Source organism: Humulus lupulus, chromosome 8 (assembly GCF_963169125.1).
Source record: "Humulus lupulus chromosome 8, drHumLupu1.1, whole genome shotgun sequence".
NCBI classification, from domain to species: domain Eukaryota; kingdom Viridiplantae; phylum Streptophyta; class Magnoliopsida; order Rosales; family Cannabaceae; genus Humulus; species Humulus lupulus.
Window position 1 is genome coordinate 68,190,011 of NC_084800.1, and position 20,453 is coordinate 68,210,463.

A 20,453-nucleotide genomic window follows, 5' to 3' on the forward strand; every position below is an offset into this window, starting at 1 on the left:
TCCGGTACGCTTCCGCTACTTTATATTCTATTGTTTGATTCTCTTGAATTAATTAGGGCTAAATTCAGATTACAGTATTCTAACACTTTTCTCAAAGCTAAACAAGAGAACATTAGGATATTTACAAAAATCAATAGGACCCCATTGCAACTTGGTGGTAAAGAACTCCAATACCAGCTTCATTCTCTCCTCTGAGGTAGGCATTACCTGTGGTTGTCTAACGATCAAAACCCTAACTTGCTCTTCAGACCACCCAAAGCTCTTGAAAATGTCCATTTTCGAATCCCATTTGCCCTTTCTCATCCCCGAGAGGCTGGCCATTCCATGGATAAACATCAAGCTTGATATGTTGAAACCAAGTCTCTTAGCTTCCTTCACAAGATCAGTGAACGCGTCCACATTCCGGGCCAGAGTTTGCGGTCGAATTACGAACATTTTTGCGATGTTGTAATCTGGCACACCGTGACTCCGCAAGGTCTCGACATTAGGCGCCGTTGCCTCCGAGAACTGGTGGAGAACCCAAGTGCCGCGCTTGACCAAGAATAGCGAAACCACGTGGTCGATCCCGCCGTAGAAGCTCTTCAAAAACCGAATACAGGGCGATATTTGCTTCTCCAAGCTTCGGTTGAGAATTAAAGGGTCGGCGGAGACGACGAGAACCATATTTTCGCGGGACATTCCGCAGTCGGAGAGGAATTGAAGCTTGGGTTCGAGTGTTTTCACTGATAAGGTCTGGAAGCTTCTAGTGAAGATCTTAGCTATTTGATCGGAAGAGAAACCGTATCGCCTAAAAAGGGCAATGTCAACGTCGGATTTTCGTTTACTTTCACGGCCGATGTTCTGCGTCGCCGCAAGAGCCAACTCAGGGGAGAGGGCAAGAGATGTTTTTTTTAGACTGTCGGTGGTGAAAGAGGAAGAGGTTAGAGGAGAGAGAGTGGAGAAGGAGTTGAGAAACGTTAGTGGGCTTCCATGGGCACCGACGTTGGCTCTACCACGGCCAGTAAAGTTGGCGTTGGTATTGAGAAAGGCGAGGACGATGCGTTGAAGGCGGGAGCGGGGTTTGTGAAGGAAGCTCGACATTTAAAATTATGAATCTGAGCAACGATTTGAGATTTGAAGCTCACAGAAATGGCAGCTCTCTTTAGGGTTTTGGCAGTATCGACCCTCCTTCAGGGCGACATTGCCAAAATTTGCCCGCGCCTCAAATATAGGGAGGGGCCTATTGTCGTCTGTTGTCTGTAGATTCAGTGGCCTATTATATTTTGTAGGGTTTATAACTTTTTTAGCATGTGTTTTTTTTTTACTTTTTGCACGTTATATTTTATAAAATAGTTAAAATAGAACCTAAATTTGATTTTGGTCAATATTTTTTCAACTAAAATCACAAATAATTTACTAAACTAACAATTCAGAATAAAAATAAAATCATTCTACTGTTATATTCAATTTTTTCTTCATCAAAATTGAATTTAGGGTTCTATTTTAACTATTTTACAAAACATAGGATCCAAAAAGTCATTTGTCAAAACAAAAGGTCCAAACAGATAATGAGAAAAAACACAAACTCCAAAAATGTATAAACCCTGTTTTGTAACAAAAAAAATTGATTTTTTCCATTATTGTATTTATATTATTGATAAATTAGAAAACATCCCAGAATCTTCTAATTATTAATATATTTTTTTTTAATATTTTTTTTGAAAGATTATGGAATAAGTGATTCATTTTGAACATTTTCGTACAACATTGTTTTTATACATTTTGACTATAATTTTTTATTTCATAATATTGTTCATTAATTATTGTATAGGGAACCTCCTGTACTATTTTGAAAATTTCTAACAAACTAAATTATCGAAAATAAACTTCAAAAAATTTGTTGCACATGTATTTTTATTTATTATTATTATTACTATTATACTCTTTGTGTAGTTTTTTTTTTTTTTAAATTTAAATTATGTATAAGAAAATTTATATTTTGTGTAAGACTTATTTTTGCTGACTATCTGTTTGAAACCTTTATTTTTAAAAATTAACTTTTAGATCTCGTGTTTTGTCAAAATATTAAAAATTAGAATTGATAAATTGATTATTTTAACACTATATTTTTGTTCATTACCCATTTTGACTATTTATTTTAAAAAATGAACCTTTGACCATGTATTTATTTAAAATGTTCAAACTTCTTATAAAAATTAAATTATATATTTATATAATTTTTGTTTTCTGTAAGGGTTCATACTATTTTGAACATTGTATTTTAGTTGATTACCTGTTGGAATCTTTATTTTTAAAAATTAACTTGTAGACATTAAGTTTTGTCAAACGATTAAAATAGAAATAGATAAATCGATTATTTGAACACTATATTTTGGTTGATTACTTGCTTTGATTATTTATTTCTAAAAATTATCATTTGGATCATATATTTTTTTAAAATTAACCTTTGGATCGTATATTTTTTCATAAGGTTAAAAATTATTTATAAAAAGTAAATTATATAAATATATATAATTTATATTTTCTATAAAGGTTCACATCATTTTAAACCTTGTATTTTAGCTGTTTACCTATTTGGACCCTTCATTTTTTTAAGTTAACTTGTGGACCTTATGTTTTGTCAAAAAAGTTAAAAATAGAATGTAAAGATACATTATTAGAACCACGTATAATTTAGTTGATTACCCACTTAGATATTTTATTGTTAAAGGGTAACATTTGGATCTCGTGTTTTGTCAAAAAGTTCAAATATAAATAGATAGATTTTATTATTATTATTATTTTATTTTTTATTTTTATCTATTATCAATTTTATTAAAATAAAAAAAAGAGAAAATAGATAAAAAAAATTAATTAATTAATTAATATGTATAAATTAGAAAAGTAAAATAAAAAATGAGAAAAAAAATATTGTTTACTTATATTTATAATTTAATTAAATAGTTGTGGTAATTAAATATCTAATCAAATTTAAATTCAAAATATATATTTGTGACGACCCAAAATTTATAATAAGGCTTAAGAGCTTTGATTAGCGTGTCGGGAGGGCATGATTAGTTTATGTGTGATTTAAATGATTTAATTCATGATTATGTGATAAGTATGCTTATATGATTATATGGATAAGTGAAATGTATGATGACTTTGGTAATTTGGCCTGTTGCGGGCATAATTGTGTATTTATGTGCATGTACATGATTATATGTGATAAACTGTTGATATCACATTAGTATGTGAATATATTTGCAGCATACAGCTCGAGGCGATCTTAGGGAGCCAGTTAGCGAGAAAGTCACAACCGGACCTAATACCTAACTCGGGGCAAGTCAAGAGGTATTTTGGGAATTAGATATTTAATTGGGTTATTAAGTTATGGAAGTAAATATTTTGAGATATATTTGAAGTTTGAGAGTTTATGAGGGAATATTGGAGAAATTTAACATTTTGTCATCGGGGACGTTTTTGGTACCTCGAGTCTTGGGATTAACTTAAGTGACCTAAGATAGAAACAAAAGACAAAAGAAATAGAGAACTTTGCCTAAACTGACCCTTTCATCGCTCTCTCACTCTTGTTTCCTCTAGACACTTCTCCAAGGGAAAAGCTTTGAAGCTAAGTGGGATTGTTGGGCTATAAGTCACAAATTGGAGCTCTAGACTTGAAGATTAGTTCATTACTAGCTTGTGGATTCAAACAGAATTTAAGGTAAGCTTTGAATTATGATTTTAGCCATTAAATTATGTAGTTCTTGGCTGAGTTTTAGTGTTCTTGGGTCTTAGAAGTTTAAGGTTGAATTGGAGTTTTGGATGAGGTTTTAAGCTAGCTTTCTGTTAGGTTTTATTGCTAGGAACATATTAGAACTATTGAGATAGTTAAATCATGTTATTGGAATGATTTTAAGTTAATTTGGTTGAGTTTTGGTTGTTGAAAATGGAGGTTTTTATGGGTTCAAAGGGGTCAAGCCTCGGCTCTGTTCTTGGTGTGTCGCGGCGCCACTTTGGCTGGGCCGCAGCGCGTGTCTGCTGATTGGGGAGGCTACCTCTAATTGGAGGTGGGCTGCGACATGGGAGGCATAGGGTCGCGACTCTTAAGGGTATTTTTGGCCCCAAGAAGGTTTTGAGTGCGGGAACTCAACCTTAGGTGCTCGGGATCATTTCCACTACCGTGTTTGGTGGAATTCGATGTTCCGAAGGCTAGAGCTTGGTCCGGAAACCTGTATTCACTCATTATTGATGGAATCCTTTATTATGGCTGTGACTAGGTGTACATTAGGGCTCGGGACGGGATCGTACTTGAGGGTCGTCTTTCTTAACCAAAGCACTCGAAATTAAATGTAAGAAAACTGCACCTAATTGTGTGGCTATATTGGGACTAAGAGTTCCCTATACTTGTTTGCAATATTGTATGATGGTATTATGCCATGTGAACATGAAATAAACGACCTAAGAGTGCCGAAATTAATATTGGCGCACATAACACGGCTCGGCCACTAGTAGCTGAGGTCAGCTTAATAATCACTAAGCTCGGTTTAAGCGGACCGGAGTTAGTGGGATAAATAAGGGTGCGACCTAAGAGCGTCGACCCTGGATATTGTATGACAAGTTTAATACTGTTAATTTGATGATTGTGGCATATTAATTATCTGGATGATAGATTGTTGGTTTGTTGATTGATATCACTGATTATATGAATGATGTGGTCTGCTCAGTATTTGATTATTGAGTTATGCATTGTTTGATTACTGTTACTGGTTATGTTCTGTATATGGTTTGCTTGCTGGACCTTGGCTCACGGGTACTACATGGTGCAGGCAAAGGGGGTAATCTGGATCAACCCTGATTTGGAGAGCTTTAGAGGTAGAATGTACATAGTCAGCTGCTCGGCCGCCACGATCGAGAGATGGATAGGGACAGGAGAACCTTAAATGTCTATTTTGCCCTTAGAGTGGCTTGTAGTTGTATATAACCTTGAAATTTTGTAAACTGTTCCTTAAACTCTATTTCTTTTGGGATCTCATGTATGAAATATTTATTTAAATGAAATTTAGCTTTTATGACAAAAAACTTTTAACCCTAGTTCGATTATGGTTTTAGTGACACATTTTTACTATAATGACTTGATCAGCAAGTCTTGCACCTTTATACAATATCGTTGAAATTAGGGGTGCACACGATTTGATTTGGTGCGGTTTAAAAGAATTTAGAAAAAATCGCATGAGTGGTTTGGTTTCAAAATGAAAACCAAACCATAAATAAATGGTTTGGTGCAGTTTGGTTTGGTTTTTACCATATAACCAAATTATTAAAATTTCAAACTTTTTTTATTATAAAATAATTAACTAAATAATTGTATTTAAGACCATAAAAGTCTACAAGAAGCTTATTGTCTTTGTTGTTGTCAGTGTAAGTATTTTGAATCATTTTATAGAAGTGAAAAAAAGAAATGTTTACTTTCTAAACAATGTGAGACTTTACATTTCTCTTTTTTTAGTTTTTGAATCTTGTGCATGTATTAAATACTACTAAAAACATATTCTGAACAATTAAATTGTTTGGCTTGGATGGTTGGTAGATTTTATATTAACTTAAGTGTAGGGGTTCAAACCATCATTTCTAAAAACCATTTTTTTTAGAAAAAATCACGGTCCGGTCCGGTTTAATTGGTTTAAAAAAATTAGAAATTGTGACCAAACTATTAAAGTTAAGCGGTCCGGTTAAATCGTACCATCGAAAATGGTTTCACAGGTTATGATTTTTTGTAATTTGGTGTGGTGCGGTTTGGTTTCAAACCGCGGTTTGCGGTTTATATGAACAACCCTAGTTGAAATAAATCAAATTGAAATTATATATGTAGTTATGATATATTTTTGTAAAACTATTACATTTAAATTTTAAAAACATAAATGTTTATTATATTTATTATAATTGTTGTTGTCATCTTCGATCATAAATTAGAGGTGTCATTTGTTTAAGCACATGAATATGTATAACTTGAAAATGATTTATTCGATTTAAATTTTTTTAAATTAATTATTTTTATTAATATTATTTTAAATTAATAATGTGTTCCTTGTTTCTAAAATGAATTTTTCGTGTTTCACATCAACCTCCGCATCTTTTGTTGATGCATGAATGTCCACTAAAATTACAATCTAGAAAACATTTATTTACTATAGTGAAAACAAATCACAAATCCAAACAATACCATTAGTAATATCGTATTGTCATAAGCTTAATAAAATATTAAATGAGAGAAAAATACAATTATTAATATTGATGATTGGTGATAATAATTATAATATTTTGTAAAACTATTTACTTTTGAATAAAAAATATAATTATAATATAATAAAAAAATAGATACATAGAGAACCGAAAAATATTATGTAATTTTTAATTAATTTTTTTATAGTATTATTCGATGATTAAGTAGTTAAAGATATTTAAGATAAATAAAATTTTAATCAAATTAATATGTATATATATTGATATTTTTAATTGTTAATATATAATTAGGTTATAGGAGAAAATAGAAAAAATGCTTTGAAGAGATTTTAGAGTGCCACATAATTTCCTTGAAGCTCTCCTTTATATAGATACTAGTTGTTCTTGCTCAGTAGTAGGTAGGTTACATTGGTTAAACTTTGTTGATTGGATGTATTCTTTGACTAACTTGGGTTGTTGGCGGATAAGAGTTTTTATGGATAGAGTGAATATGCTTTGTGATTTGGAGAAGGCATGGTAATGATTTATGAGAGGTAGGTCGAATGGGACAATCTTATCATCAACAGAGATGTAAGAGAGTTCATACATGCAGGCAAGTTTATGGGCTGAAGACTGTAATGCCCCGGATTCCCTAATATGGTTTAATGGCTGGTTTAGTAGGCCGGGAGGGCCATAACTGTTTAATTATGCCATTAAATGTGTTTATGCATGTTTATGAGAATTATATTATAATATGATGTTAAATGCATGCATGTGGGTCCACATTTGTTTACATGGGTGTTTTGGTAATTTGGCCCGTTGAGGGTATAATTGAATATTTGTTTGCATGTCAATGGTATATATTGTGAGACCACATTATAATGTGGATTGGTTCAAGTATCTCGACATGAGACGATCTTTAAATATAATTTATCGGTTTGGTCATAACAGGTTTAAGCTCGAGGCTCGGGGTGAGTCTCGGGGGTGATTTTAATGATTAGAGCGTTACTGGGGCTTTTAGGGTAACGGGATATGAATTATTGGTATTTAAGAATATTGAGATTAGCGGGAATTGAGAAGCGTTAATTATGATTAACGGAATAGGTGGAAAGTACCAATTTTACCCTTAGAATAGTTTGAGAAGCTTTTGATGACTTAAGGGTATTTTGGTCATTTGGGGTTTGGATATATATGACTTAGGAGGGCTGATGACTCTACAAAATAGAGTTATTTTACCACTTTTTATGTGCTAATTGTTGCTTAATTCTTGAGTTTTTAATTGATTTATTAAATTTTTAAGTAATTTTGAATTTATTAGTCTTATTTTGATTTTATATATTTTTGTGTGTTTTTATAGTTATTTTGTTGTAATATATTGTAGTTTAATTATTTGAATTATTGTTGTGTTTAGTGGTAAAAAAATGGTATATTATTGAACTTAAATGTGAAATATAAATTAAGTTATAATTAATATTTTCAAAGAATTAAATTGATTTATTTTATAGTTGAAAATATTTTATTATGATTTATTTTATATTTATTTTGTAGGAAAATTTATGACACTTTTGCTCTTGAAAAGAAAGAAAATGTGGCATTTTTAAAATAAAGAAAGGAAGAAAAAAATGGCATTCTTGAAATGCCATAACCAAGGCCCAGCTCCAGGCCCAATTTCAATGCCATCATCTCCTTGCATTTATGAAGCTCCCTGATGCATGCATATATGAAGCTCCCTGATGCATCCTGCCAGCCACCTCTCACGTGCCAGGAGACCTCAGCTGCCAGCCTCCAAAGCTCCACCAATTTCCTCTTCAACCAACAAGCTAGGCCCAAACTCCTGCCCAGCTGAAGCCTCTTCCGCCTAGCCATGACCCAGCAGCACCACAGGCCAAAGCTGCCACCTTCCCACACGCCTGCAGCCTTCGGCCCAGCACAGTCCACCTGCCATCAAGCTTATTTTCCCAATTTGTCTTGAGCCCATAAATTGTCCAAAAGCACCATTGTCCCCTTATATCTAAAAATATAACTTTTTACCCTATTTTCTACACATTTTACCCCAAAACATAATTATTATACCCTATAATTTACCCCTATTTTTCATATGATAATTAATTAAATTAATTTAATCAATTAAATTGATTATTTTAATTCCCATTTTTTGGCTATAAATAAGGGAGTTAGGGTGTCCATTCTTGAGGAGGTTACTCTACACAAAGTTTCTACACATTCAAAACCTCTCAACTCTCTTCATCTTCTTCTTCTTTTTATTTTTTTTTTTTATGTATTTTTAGAGGAAAAATTTGGGGGTTTTTCCTCCAAATTTTCTCATTTATGTTTGTAATTTTTAGTTTGTATTTGCTATTCTAGTTATGTGTTTCTAATCTTTTTAAGATTATTAAGGTGATGATGAAACATTATGTAACTAGATAGTATTTATTTTCTATGTTGATTTCCCATTTTGTGCAATAAAGTTTATGGATTTTCTTCTTCAAATATCTTCTTTCATCTTAAATATCATGTATTTTGGATTGTTAGCACATATTTATACTTTGTTCTTCATTAGTGCATAAACATAATATTCTTTGTGTAAGATGTGTCATTAAATTGTACACATCCATGCTTAGAACAAAAATATTATGTTTTGCCTTATAAATAATGTTCATTGATTTATTTGTTATTTCATTAGATTGATTTACACTAAATGCTTTGAAATTATAACTTTGAAAAGTGAAGAAAAATCCTATCTTTTTAGAAATAATTTGTGCTTAAAATTATAAATTTATTTAGAAAATGATAGTTTGATTTATTTTAACTATCACTAAAACTTGGGAATCAATGTACTTATAAATATTATTGAACTTATATTTTGTGGATTCTAATCCTTAATAATCTTATTTTACCATCTTCATTTTTACTTTTAATTTATGTTTATATATTTGTCTTTAATATCTTTATTATTGTCTTTTATTTTATTTTCATTATACAAAACTCTTATCAATCTTTGGAGCTAGGTTAGAATTCATTAATTTTGGTTTAAAATAGTTTTCTCTTTTCAAATTTAGACAACTCTTTTGGGTTCGACATCCTTGCTTACACGATCACTATTCTATATGAACGATTCGTGCGCTTGCGAGTATAAATATTTAAAACATACCCGTTTTGGGTCCATCAAGGGCTGTAGAAAGAACAGAGCAAAACAGGGACATTCTTCTTCCTTCCCGACATCACCCTTCTCCATTTCCTTCATTGGAGTTTTGAGTTCTAAGTGGGGTTTCAAGCTAGGGAATTCAAGGGCTGAGGTTGTGGACTTGGTTCAACCATTGAGGAAGGTTCAAAGCTGGTTTTAAGGTGAGTTTTAGCCATTGAATTCAGGTTGTGCTCTGTTTTCCTTTTAGTTTTCAGCTTATGGTTTTTGATGTAGAAAGTGGGGATCAAGGGGAGTTTTTGTGTATGTTTGGTTGGGTTTTGATGAGGGTGAGTTATGGGTGATGTTTAGAGGTTAAATTGGGTGTTAGGTTGGTGTTTTGGATTGGTTTGAAGGGCTGGTTCCAAGGGAAAAACGCAGGGGAGTATGCTGGTGCATTGCTGGTTTTAGGCTGAAATGCGTAGTGAGCCGCGGCCTGGCTAGGGTGTGCCGCGGCCTAGGTTGGCTTCAGAGGTGGAAACGCCTCTGTCAGGTGGGTGAGCCGCGGCCCATCAGGGCATTTTTGGACAGAATAGTGTTTTATAGCATGGGGATTCAAGCCTAAGGCCTCGGGGTCGAACCTACTACCCGGTTGAGTAGTGTTTAGGGTCCCGGAGGTTAGGTTTTGGTTGGGAACCTCTTATTATTCATTTTATTGATGGAATCCCATAATTGGTTATGACCAGGTAACCGCTAATGGACCAAAAGGGTGATCGTTCTCAGGGGTCGTTTATATAATAATTATCACTCGAACCAGAGGTAAGAAAACAGTGTATGGATATAGTTGCACCTTGTATATGTATATGACATGCATGGTTTGTTATTGAAGCATGTTGGTTGATATATGTGGACATGGATTGCATATTGATGCGTGTCGTATTGCGTACCAAATTTAACAAATATTTTATTTACTCTAAAACCAATTATTTAGTATAACGGCAAATAGAGGTCGAACCCAAGGGAACTATATTCAGTTTATTATTCACAAAAGCTTAACAAAGTTAAATTGGAAAAAGGGGGTTTTGAAAAGTAAAAGTAAAAGCAAGAATTAAGAAAACAATTGATAGCAAGAAGAGATTAACAACGATTTTAAAGACGGTTAAGAATTATTCTCCACCTCAGACAATCATGCATGATCATCAATAATAAATATTATTCCGATTCCAATTAAACTATTAACCCCGCAGATAACGCTTAAGCAGTCAATTATCCCAATCTCCCTATCACAATCAATTACGGCTTAGCGCTCAATAATCAATTCTTTTTACCAAACAACAAACCTATTAAGCATACAATTCATTCAATTTAGTAAAAGCATCAACAACAGTTTTAACCTAGGTTCTATTCTTCATCACAATCAACAACGCTTTTGACCACATCATCAATTGCAATTTATCACAAACACTTAGAATCCTAAACTATTAGGTGAATAGAAATTCTAAGATGACAGTAAAATAATGCAAGCCCTAATTAGTTGTACACCCTAACAAGGAATCACAATATTTCATACAATAGGCATAAAAGAATAGAAACAATTTAACATTATGGAAATCAAGAACAATATTCACATCTCAAATCAAACATTCATGTCTGGGTTTTGAATAACCCTTAACCTAAAAGAAACTTAGCCAACAATCATGATGAAAAACATAACCAAAATCAAAGAATAGAAGAGTTTAGAGAAGAAGAAAACTATTGAAAAATTTGAATGCGATCGTCCTTCTTCTCATGCGCTCTCTCTGTGTTTCTCTCTCTAAAATCTTTTATCTCCCCCTTTTTTCACGAATATGACCTAATCCCCCTTTTATTTCCCGTCCAAAAATTAAGAAAAATCGAATTTAAATTTGAATTCAAACGCGTGCCGCAGCAGCCATATTTCCTTGCCGCGGCACGAGGCTTCAGATATGCGATATAGGCTTTGCGTGCCGCGGTATGCAACTTTCCTTGCCGCGACACGAGACTCTCTGTTTCTCTTGTAGCGGCAAGGACTTTTCCCTGTAGCGGCAAGGACCTCTCTGACTTGCCTCGTAGCGGCAGGGACTTTTCCCTGTAGCGGCAAGCTCTCAGATTTCTCGTACTTTTGTTCTTTTCTCGATTTTTCTTCTCTTTAACACTTTACTCCAATGGTTAGAATCCTACAAAATCATCATTCAACCAAAAATCATCAAAAATATACAATTATCCTTAAAAAAAAATGATTTAGATTAAATGAAACAAATTAACAAAACGATTCTAACTATCCCCAAACACATTACTTATGAACACAAAATCTGATAAGTAGAAAGGTAAACTTTATACAAAAATATACTTATCACATATTAAATGCTAGTAAATGTGGATTACTTGTCTATTGTACTGACTAGATACACGCATTGAATGGCTCTATGGCATTAATGCTGGACCGAATCTAAGGTCGAAGAACTTATAAGCGCTTGCCTGGTCTAAGACCAGATGATCATAGCCAAGGTATATGACCCCGATGACTGTTTGTCACATGGCTAGGGGACGCTGTCCATAGTTACGACGCTAGAGTCGGGAGGAAGGTTATGTTGGTGACCAATCACCATGCACCTGTCCTGATCAAACTCATGAAAGAATTACTTATCAGTTAAGCCCTGGTGACCCTATCGTCACATGGCTAGAGGAAGATGTACCCATCTTTTGTGACTTTGGCTATTGTCACCTATCTGTTATGGACTGATAGTCCTGAATGGTTATTATGATCGTTGTTGATATTATGTCATGCATTATTGTGTTTTCTTGCTGGGCCTTGGCTCATGGGTGCTACGTGGTGCAGGTAAAGGAAAAGAGAAGCTCACCCAACCTTGAGTGAAGAGCTTGGGCGATGTTGTGTACATATTGGGCCGCTTGACCACCACGGTCAGGGAGTTCTCAGAGGGACTAGGAATTTACCCTATTTTTGCCACTTAGGCCGGCGGGGATCGTAAATTTGAAACAGTAGTGACTCTTTTGTATTGTTAACAACTTGTAAACATTTTGAAAGGCTCATGAGCAGTTTATTTACTTAATGAAATGTATCCTTACCTTTTTACTGGTTCTCACCTTAACCCCTGTAATAACACTTATATCACGTTTTTGACCAAAGGACTCGGGTAGCGAGTCAAATTTCTGGTTCACTGTTCACCGTAATTGTTCTGGGGTAGCCAGGGCGTTACAAAGACCTTTTGAGTGAAGGAGACCCAGAGGAGGCCAGAGACCAGAGTAGAAAACATTGAGAGCTGATTCGTCGATGAGCTAGGATTTTGAGGAATTAAAGACATTTGTGGTTAGGTTTGGGTTTTCTCTCTAGAAGGAAGGTGAAGGGGTCGACCTGGCTCTAATCACGAAGCGACACGTGTTGGTCCAGTCATCACCAAATGAAGCTAAATGGACAGGAACTAACATAATTACTGCTTTTCTAACTTTGACTACTTTCCCCGCTAAAAAAAAGATTGAGTTTATGTCGGTTACAAACCTCAAACATTGGGGGTACTTATGTCGCAAATATCAATTTATTTTTTAATGGTTTGAAGATTTGTGTTTCCAAATGGGCCTATTTCTAGCTTGATTCGATAGTAATCTTTACCTATTTAGAGTATCTCCTCCACTTTAGCCACAGAAGTTGGCTTGACCACCCTTTGCCAGATCACATGCCAACGTGACATTGCTAGGTTTGTTGAACACTACTACAAAATACCCTTTACAGGACACTTTTTTAGGACACGCACATAAATGCAAGTCCTTAAAAATGTTTATGGAGTTTTTAGGACACTCATTGAGAGTCCTGAAAAAACACAATTTAGGACTCGCAATGAGTGTCCTAAAAAAATATGTGAGTCCTAAAAAAATCTGGGCTAAAAAATGAGTGTTTTACTTAACAATTTTAAGGACTTGCTTTGGAAGTCATTAATACTCTTTTAGGACTCGCTTTGCGAGTCCTAAAAACACCTGAGTTGAAAAATTAGGAATTGTAACTTTTAAGGACTCGTTTTGCTAGTCCTAAAAGAGTATTAAGGACTCCCAAAACAAATCATTAAAATTGTTAAGTAAAAGAATCATAAAAACACTTATTGTTTAACATATTTATAAAATTAGTATTATTTAAAGATGAGTTGTTTTATTGATTAGAAAAATATTGTAAAATAATTTTAATGTATAAATTTTTATAATATATGGCATTGTTTATTTATTTATAATTTATATAAAAATTAAAAAAATATTACTAAATATAAATTAATATTTTTTTAAAATAAAGTTAACTAAAGTGCACTTTTACCTAGTATTTAAATTAAATAGCTAACAATTATTATAAATTGAAGAGAATTTATATAGTTGTGATTTAATTTTTTTTTATAGTATTAGGAGTATAATATTGGAGTTTTATAATCACATTTTTTTTATTTGAATAATATAATTAGATTTTTATTTATAAAATAAAAAAAGAAAAAAAAAAAAGTAACAAATCATTTTCTTCCTCCCTCCCTACCCGATCCATTTTCCTTTCTCCCTCTCTCTCTCGCATGCTCTCTGCTAGCCCGAACGGCTGCCCTCCGATGGTCGCCGCCGTGTAGACACCGGATCAAGAGTACCAGCCACCGCCGAAACTCCAGCCTCGCGAGCCCTTCGTTGCCGTTCTCCGCCGCGAGCAGAAGCCTCCAGGCTCGTACGTCGCCGCCGTGGCTTCAAGGCCAATTTCTGGCTTCCTCTGTCATCGTCTCAGGCGAAGGGTAGCATGGGTGAACTCAGGGTATCAAGACGAACAAATCCCAGCCAAGGATGGGGCTTTTAAGTGACCGGAGGAGACGGAATCAACTCTCCATTTGCTGCTCGTAGTCTTCTTCTCGAGGTGAGTTATTGTTTGTCTCTAACGTTGCCTTTTCATGTGTGATTGTTCAAATTTTAGAACTATTTTGTTCACTTGCAGTTTATAATGGATATGAAATTAGGGAAGTTCACATTGATTTCTGTTACAAAGGGGGTTGGTAAATTCCATTGCTGTCAAAATTTTGTATGGGGTAATTAGTTTATATAGAGAAGTTCACATTGATTTTGATCAATAATCAGTGTACTACTGAACCTTTAACCTTTAATTAAACATATTGTTAGCCTACTCAGATGGACATTGTGGTTCACCTTCACCACCGCCAGTGTATGAAGATCGATTGTTTTCTTCAGAGGCTTATGTTCCTGAATTTAAGCAGGGCAAGAAAGCTGTGTCAGTGCCATTTCCTGGTCTATCAGAATATTTGAGACCTGAAACTCCAGAAGAGGTAATTTTTTTTAATTCTTTTATAACAAGTTTTATAATAAAGTATCTTTTGGATTGAAACTTGTTATACCTGAAACTAAATGGGATTAGAATTTTTTTGTGCCTATCGCTACCAGGTATCCATTTGTTCCTGTACTTTCTTTTAAATCTATTATGTATATATATATACATATATAAGCAACAATTAATAATTAGCAAGTGTTCTATGTATATGTCTATCTTTATGATGGAATATCTTAAGTGCTTAGATTGATAGTGTTAAATAGCTTTACGTTATTCTGCTGGTAATTATATGGGGTCTAGAGCCTAGACCACTTGCATCCATAAAAGAAATTATTAAAAAAATTGTTGAGTCAATATATCAATGATGAAATTTTGTTTTTAATGTAAAAATTATTTCTATTTCTAGGGTGGTGATTTATCGCTTGTTTGGATATTCAGATGGATGTAAAGAATCAATATTATGCAACTATATGGGTGCTCAAGATATGCATTTTCGAGAAAATGAGGTTTGTTTTCTAAATATCTAATTTCTCTCTTAGAGAATTATTTTGCTATAGGACCTAATTGTTTTGGGCATATAAAATAATATCAATAATGCTCTTTTCCCCTAGTATATAAATGTATATATGTATAAATATATATTTATATATAAAAGAAAGTTTAAGTGAGTTCAACTATATCAATGAGAATTTTGTTGCTGTCGATGGGAATGTTTGAAAAAATGTGGCTTGCAAATGATAGCAATTATGGAGAGTTTAGACGGTTTACAACTTGGAAACAAAGAGACCAAATTGTTGACTTTTAATTGCCATATGAGATTTTTGGGGCTATGCAACAAAAGTGAGTACTATTCTGTTATGCCTTCATTCAATTTCTAGATGCATAAATACAAACTTAATCCAATATGTTGAAGAAGTAATTTCTTTGGGCTCTTACTATAAAATTTGACTGTGAGATTGGATTTTTAGCTGACTATTGCTCATTTTAGATTGAAACTTTTTGAAATTAAAGATTAAGTTTTATGTAACAATGCTCATGGATTAAGAAAATAAAAAAAACTGCACTCCATATGTTTGGTAAAATGCCTTAGAAACATAATATGGTGTATAGATGTTTTATATAGACTATTCCATAGAGAATATAATATAGCTATGTTTGATCATAGATAAATCAATATAGTCATAGCTTAACATTTCCTTGGTAATATTAATGTTACACTTTAATTCAAAAGTTCAAACTATTTTTCATTCTTTCTATTATGTATACTTTATATAGTTTTCTTCATGGCTGTACAATTTGGAACTCATTTATATACTGTCATGGTTTTCTATCATATTGAGTTGTTAAGAAACTGAACTGAGTACTTATTAAGCTCAATTTTGTCAGTTTACAGCATTGTGAATATCTTGGTTTTTTTGTATACCTACAGTGTGTGAACATGCTTATTCTTTGGCTCAAAATATGGATCCTGATAGTGAAGGAAGAGGAGTTCTACAATTTAAAACTGGATTGATGTCTTTCATTAAGATGTGTGCTTAGTTTGAAATGGATAAACTTGACTTCCAGATTTTTAGTCTGTTTTTTTTGCATTCTATACACTTCGACAATAATATTATATTTTCCATATATTTACTTTTTCTTGTTTCCAAAATTTTAGCAAAAACTTGCAAAAAAAATGAGGGAGGAGTTATAGATAGAAGCCAAGACATTGCTCTTTTGCAAGATTTCTACAAACTCTATCGAGAGCAGAATGACGTGGAAATGTTACGAGAAGAAGAGTTGAATTTAAGGGAGACTGGGGCTTTCAGTGGAGACTTGGGCGAGTAAGTATTTCACCCATTTGAACTCAAATAGATAGCACTTTTATTTATTTGCTTTTGTTCTGTTTATGCTAATACTGTAGTTTTATTTTCTAATCTACCTATAAGGAGAAAAACATAATTATGTGAATGTGACTTTCAATTTTCTCCTTTTGTATATTTTTGTCCCTTGGTTTATTATTAATTTGAAAACCTTCCTTTAACTATTAGGAAAAGTTTGATTTGTATATTCCTCTGTTTTTTTGGCCAGCCCTTTATCTTTGGTGTTAAAGGTATTTTCTCTGATATTTCTTGTTGTAAAATTTAACACCTTATTGTTTCTCTGATATTTCTTTGTTGTAAAATTTGATGGATTAATCTCTTCAAACAAAAATAATTATATATATATAAATTATGATGAGTTAGAATTAGATTCTCTAAGTTGGAATTAAGTGTTTTATGTATATAATAGATTAAGAAAATGAATATTAATTTTTTTTATTAAGCATTAAGTACCTTTAGTATATAATATATATATAAAATTGATGTTTATAAATATATATTTATTGTTGTGAATCTAAAAAAGATGGTATCGCCTCTGTTTTGAACAAATTGTGATATTTTGATGCTTTATTTCTCTTGTTTGTGACTGTTTTTCTACAGGGGTTCTATTTATATTGAGTATTTTTTGGTCTTCTTTTTAGTCAATATTATATGGGTTAGTTTTAATTTGTTGGTTGTTTCATTGCATTGATTATCAGATGAAGTCCATGGCTGGCACCCAAGCTTAGCCTTGGCCCCAAAAGTTGAAGAAGAAAGCTTAGAACTTTTTGTTCATTTCAAGTAAGTAAATAAGCTTCTTTTCCTTTAGAACTCAAATTTTGTATATAATATAGATTTAGCATTTGCCTATGTTTTTGTCTTAGTTCTGAGTTTTTTGTTTTTGGATGATGATAGAAAATTGGCTGAGAATTCTGAACTTTCCATTTGCTATAGAACTCACTTTTTGTATATATATTTATATATTGGCTGAGATTTCTGAACATTCCATTTACTTTTGGTTCGAGTCATAGATTTATGATAAATAAAGTTATAAAGGGCCATCGATTGTAAGAACAAATCTGAGTTTATAACCATTTCTTATATATAGATGATTATATATCTAGGGAGGTCAGGTGTTAATTAGTTTTCCAGTACATAAATGCAGGACTTGATTCTTCTTCTAGTAGTGTGGGTAATATTACCTCAGATGTCTTATTAGCTGCCAAGAAGAGTCGATTCCCAGACCTCAGAGGTTTTTGCCATTCTTTTTTACTTCCTACTTTCACTATTATACCTTTTGTTTCAAGATTTAGAGTCTTGAGATGCCTAAACTTATTATGAATCCCAATACCAAGAGTCTATGTGTATATACATATCAGCATATTCATAGATATAACAATAAAAATAAGCTACTAATATTACCAACTATTCTTGATGGTGATACTCTGACTATTTTAGTTAATGCTATGCTCTCAGACTACAGAATTTGTTTGCTTGCTGTTTTTTTATTTTGCTGGTTTGTTTTCTGATTATTGTCTTGAATAATGAATGTTCATAATGAAGATCATTTTTCAGTGTTCCGATTTCAAAAACAAAAAAATATAAAGTGTATGGTTGCTTAGTACTTTTTTCTAATACTAAGAGTCTAAGACCTCTACTTTTTGTCTTCAGTACCCTCCTGCAATATATATTTGGAGCATAGGATGTATTTGCTGAAATGCTTACAGGAAAACCACTGTTTCGTTGGGAAAATGTGATACACTAATTGGATCTCATGACTGATTTGCTTGGCACACCACCCTCCCCAGCCGAATCCACTGGAAGGGTTCGTTTTTATTCTTTCTATCCATGCTAGTCACTCATCCGTAGCAAAGATAATCAAGATTCATGAGATAAAATATTTAAGTAGCTTTTCCCTGAATTCTCTTGCTGCAAACACTATATTCATCATGCTTAAATACTTGATTTTTAGCTTTTGCATTTCATTTTATGGCTTGTTTCTTAAATTTAATATTCTTAAATTTTGTGCTTGAGTTGGGCTAGTGGCCCAAGATAATTTGGGCCAAGTGTCCACTGTGTACTATTCTCAGCGAGCTCGCTGTTTACTATGTTATGAAGAGTTGAACCAAGATCATTAAACAACACTAACCATGACTATAAAAAATAAACATTATTTAAGTAAGCACATTAATATTTTGGATGGCTTTTGTATTTCTTTAATACTATTCTGGTTCCTCTTACTTTTTCGATTAAGTTGATTTGTATTGTCTAAAGTTATTGCTTGTTTTATTGAATTAGTCTTAGATGTGTACACTTAAATATAGAGCTCATCACAAGATTAAGTAGATCTTATTTGAATGTACGACCTTATGAAATATTTTTGAGATTTAATGGTTAATTGGCCTTGTTAAAGCTCTGTTTAATGCCTGTAACCTATATGAATTTTCCTGTACAATACAATTAGGGTTATTACAAACAAGTTATCCATAGTATTGTATTGAGTGGTCCTTTAATGCAAATAATAAGTAGGGTAACCAATGTAAATAGTCTAAGGGTGGGAAAATATAAATTTTAGAGAGAAATTTTGAGAGCAAGAAAGTATAGAAGAAAGCTCCAGGACTGGACTTAAATAGTTCAAAACTTCAGGGTTTTATTTTCTCAATAGAAGACATTTCTTTGCTGGTTGGATCCATGGACAAATGCAATATTTGCCAAACCATGTTAAATATTGGTATTGATGCTTTTGATATGTTCTTGTGCTCTTGATGTGTTTGTTGGGTGTTAAATTTTTTCCATGACTTTTTGAGTGTGTGTGATGATACAAGTATTGATAATAATCAATCATAAATGATTCTTATATCTCTCTGTTTTTAGTTATTGCATGGGAAGAAAAGTAAAGCACGAGATCCCTGAAGATTGGGTCTGTGAATCATGCCAAAGTGTCAGTGACTCAGTTTTGATGGAATCTGGGAAGAGAGATGAAGCTGTCACAATAGCAATGAGCAAGGGGCAATTGTCAATTTCACAGCTTCATTCCAAGAAAAAGCCAGTAGAAACTGATAAAGTTAAGTTCATTCCTCATGAAGAAATACTTGAAAGAAATCCTTAATAATAATAAAAAATTGTGATGCTGTGAAATCATTCCTTGCTTGAAAAGAAAAATGCTCAGGCATTTTTTTTTTGGTGTAGCACTCCTTGCTTTAAGGAATACTCAATGCTTCTTTGTGACTGGCACTTGTGGTTGTAGTTTTGATAGTTTTTCATGAGGGCCTTTGTGCTGTCTTTGTTGGTCTCTGTTTGTAGTTTTATGTCTTATATGTACTATCTTTGTCTGAGGCTGTCTAGACTGTAATACAGTCCAGGTGATTTCTTATCATTTTTTTTAATACAATCTTGTATGGTTGGGATTGAAATGATAGTGTTTATGTGAGAATAGAAATAGAATGGGAAAGAATATCAATTCTTTTGTTTGGTTGAAATTTTGTTTGGAATGGCATGGACTAATATTACTTTGACCAAAATATATCCATATGCAATTATAACTATCATGTAATATATTAAAATTATATTATAGAGTAATTAATAAAAAAATTATTTTGTTGTATTTTTTTTTGAAAATTTTAGAAGTCTAACATATATAATATATTTTGGAAAAGGGATATAATTTTTTTAAATCAAAATGAAAATTGTAGCTGCATTTTTTTTTTAAAAAAAATTACTTTTAAGGGCATACAAAGCGAGTTCTAAAATCTTAATTTAAAAGTACTCAACAAGATTTTTTAGGACTCGCATTGCAAGTCCTAAAATATTACTTAAAGCCACTCAACCAGATTTTTTAGGACTCGCGTTGCGAGTTCTAAAAAATTACTTAAAGGCACTCAATCAGATTTTTTAGGAAATATTTTTTTAAGACTCCCTTTGCGAGTCCTAAAAAAACCTCACTTTTTAAGGCTCTCAA

At 32.8% G+C, this 20,453-nt stretch overlaps 1 protein-coding gene and 1 long non-coding RNA gene across 4 annotated transcripts; one reads left to right on the plus strand and one right to left on the minus strand.

Annotated features, from left to right (window-relative positions):
• Positions 1 to 69: 69 nt before the first annotated feature.
• Positions 70 to 1,238, minus strand: LOC133795555 (uncharacterized). The gene has a single exon (XM_062233007.1). It carries the CDS (start codon positions 1,078 to 1,080, stop codon positions 70 to 72), a length of 1,011 nt encoding a protein of 336 aa, XP_062088991.1. The 5' UTR covers positions 1,081 to 1,238.
• Positions 1,239 to 13,840: 12,602 nt separating this feature from the next.
• LOC133797661 (uncharacterized) lies at positions 13,841 to 19,908 on the plus strand. 3 transcript variants are annotated; one of them, XR_009875675.1, is made up of 7 exons: positions 13,841 to 14,228; positions 14,489 to 14,652; positions 15,061 to 15,160; positions 16,312 to 16,477; positions 17,215 to 17,296; positions 18,167 to 18,320; positions 19,370 to 19,908. It is a non-coding gene; the product is annotated as an uncharacterized LOC133797661 (long non-coding RNA). The 3 variants fall into 3 exon arrangements; XR_009875677.1 differs by having other exon boundaries at positions 15,093 to 15,160; XR_009875676.1 differs by having other exon boundaries at positions 14,498 to 14,652.
• Positions 19,909 to 20,453: the final 545 nt, after the last annotated feature.

Excerpts from the sequence above, each read along its gene's own strand:
- LOC133795555 (XM_062233007.1), bottom strand. The coding sequence starts at position 1,080 with ATGTCGAGCTTCCTTCACAAACCCCGCTCCCGCCTTCAACGCATCGTC.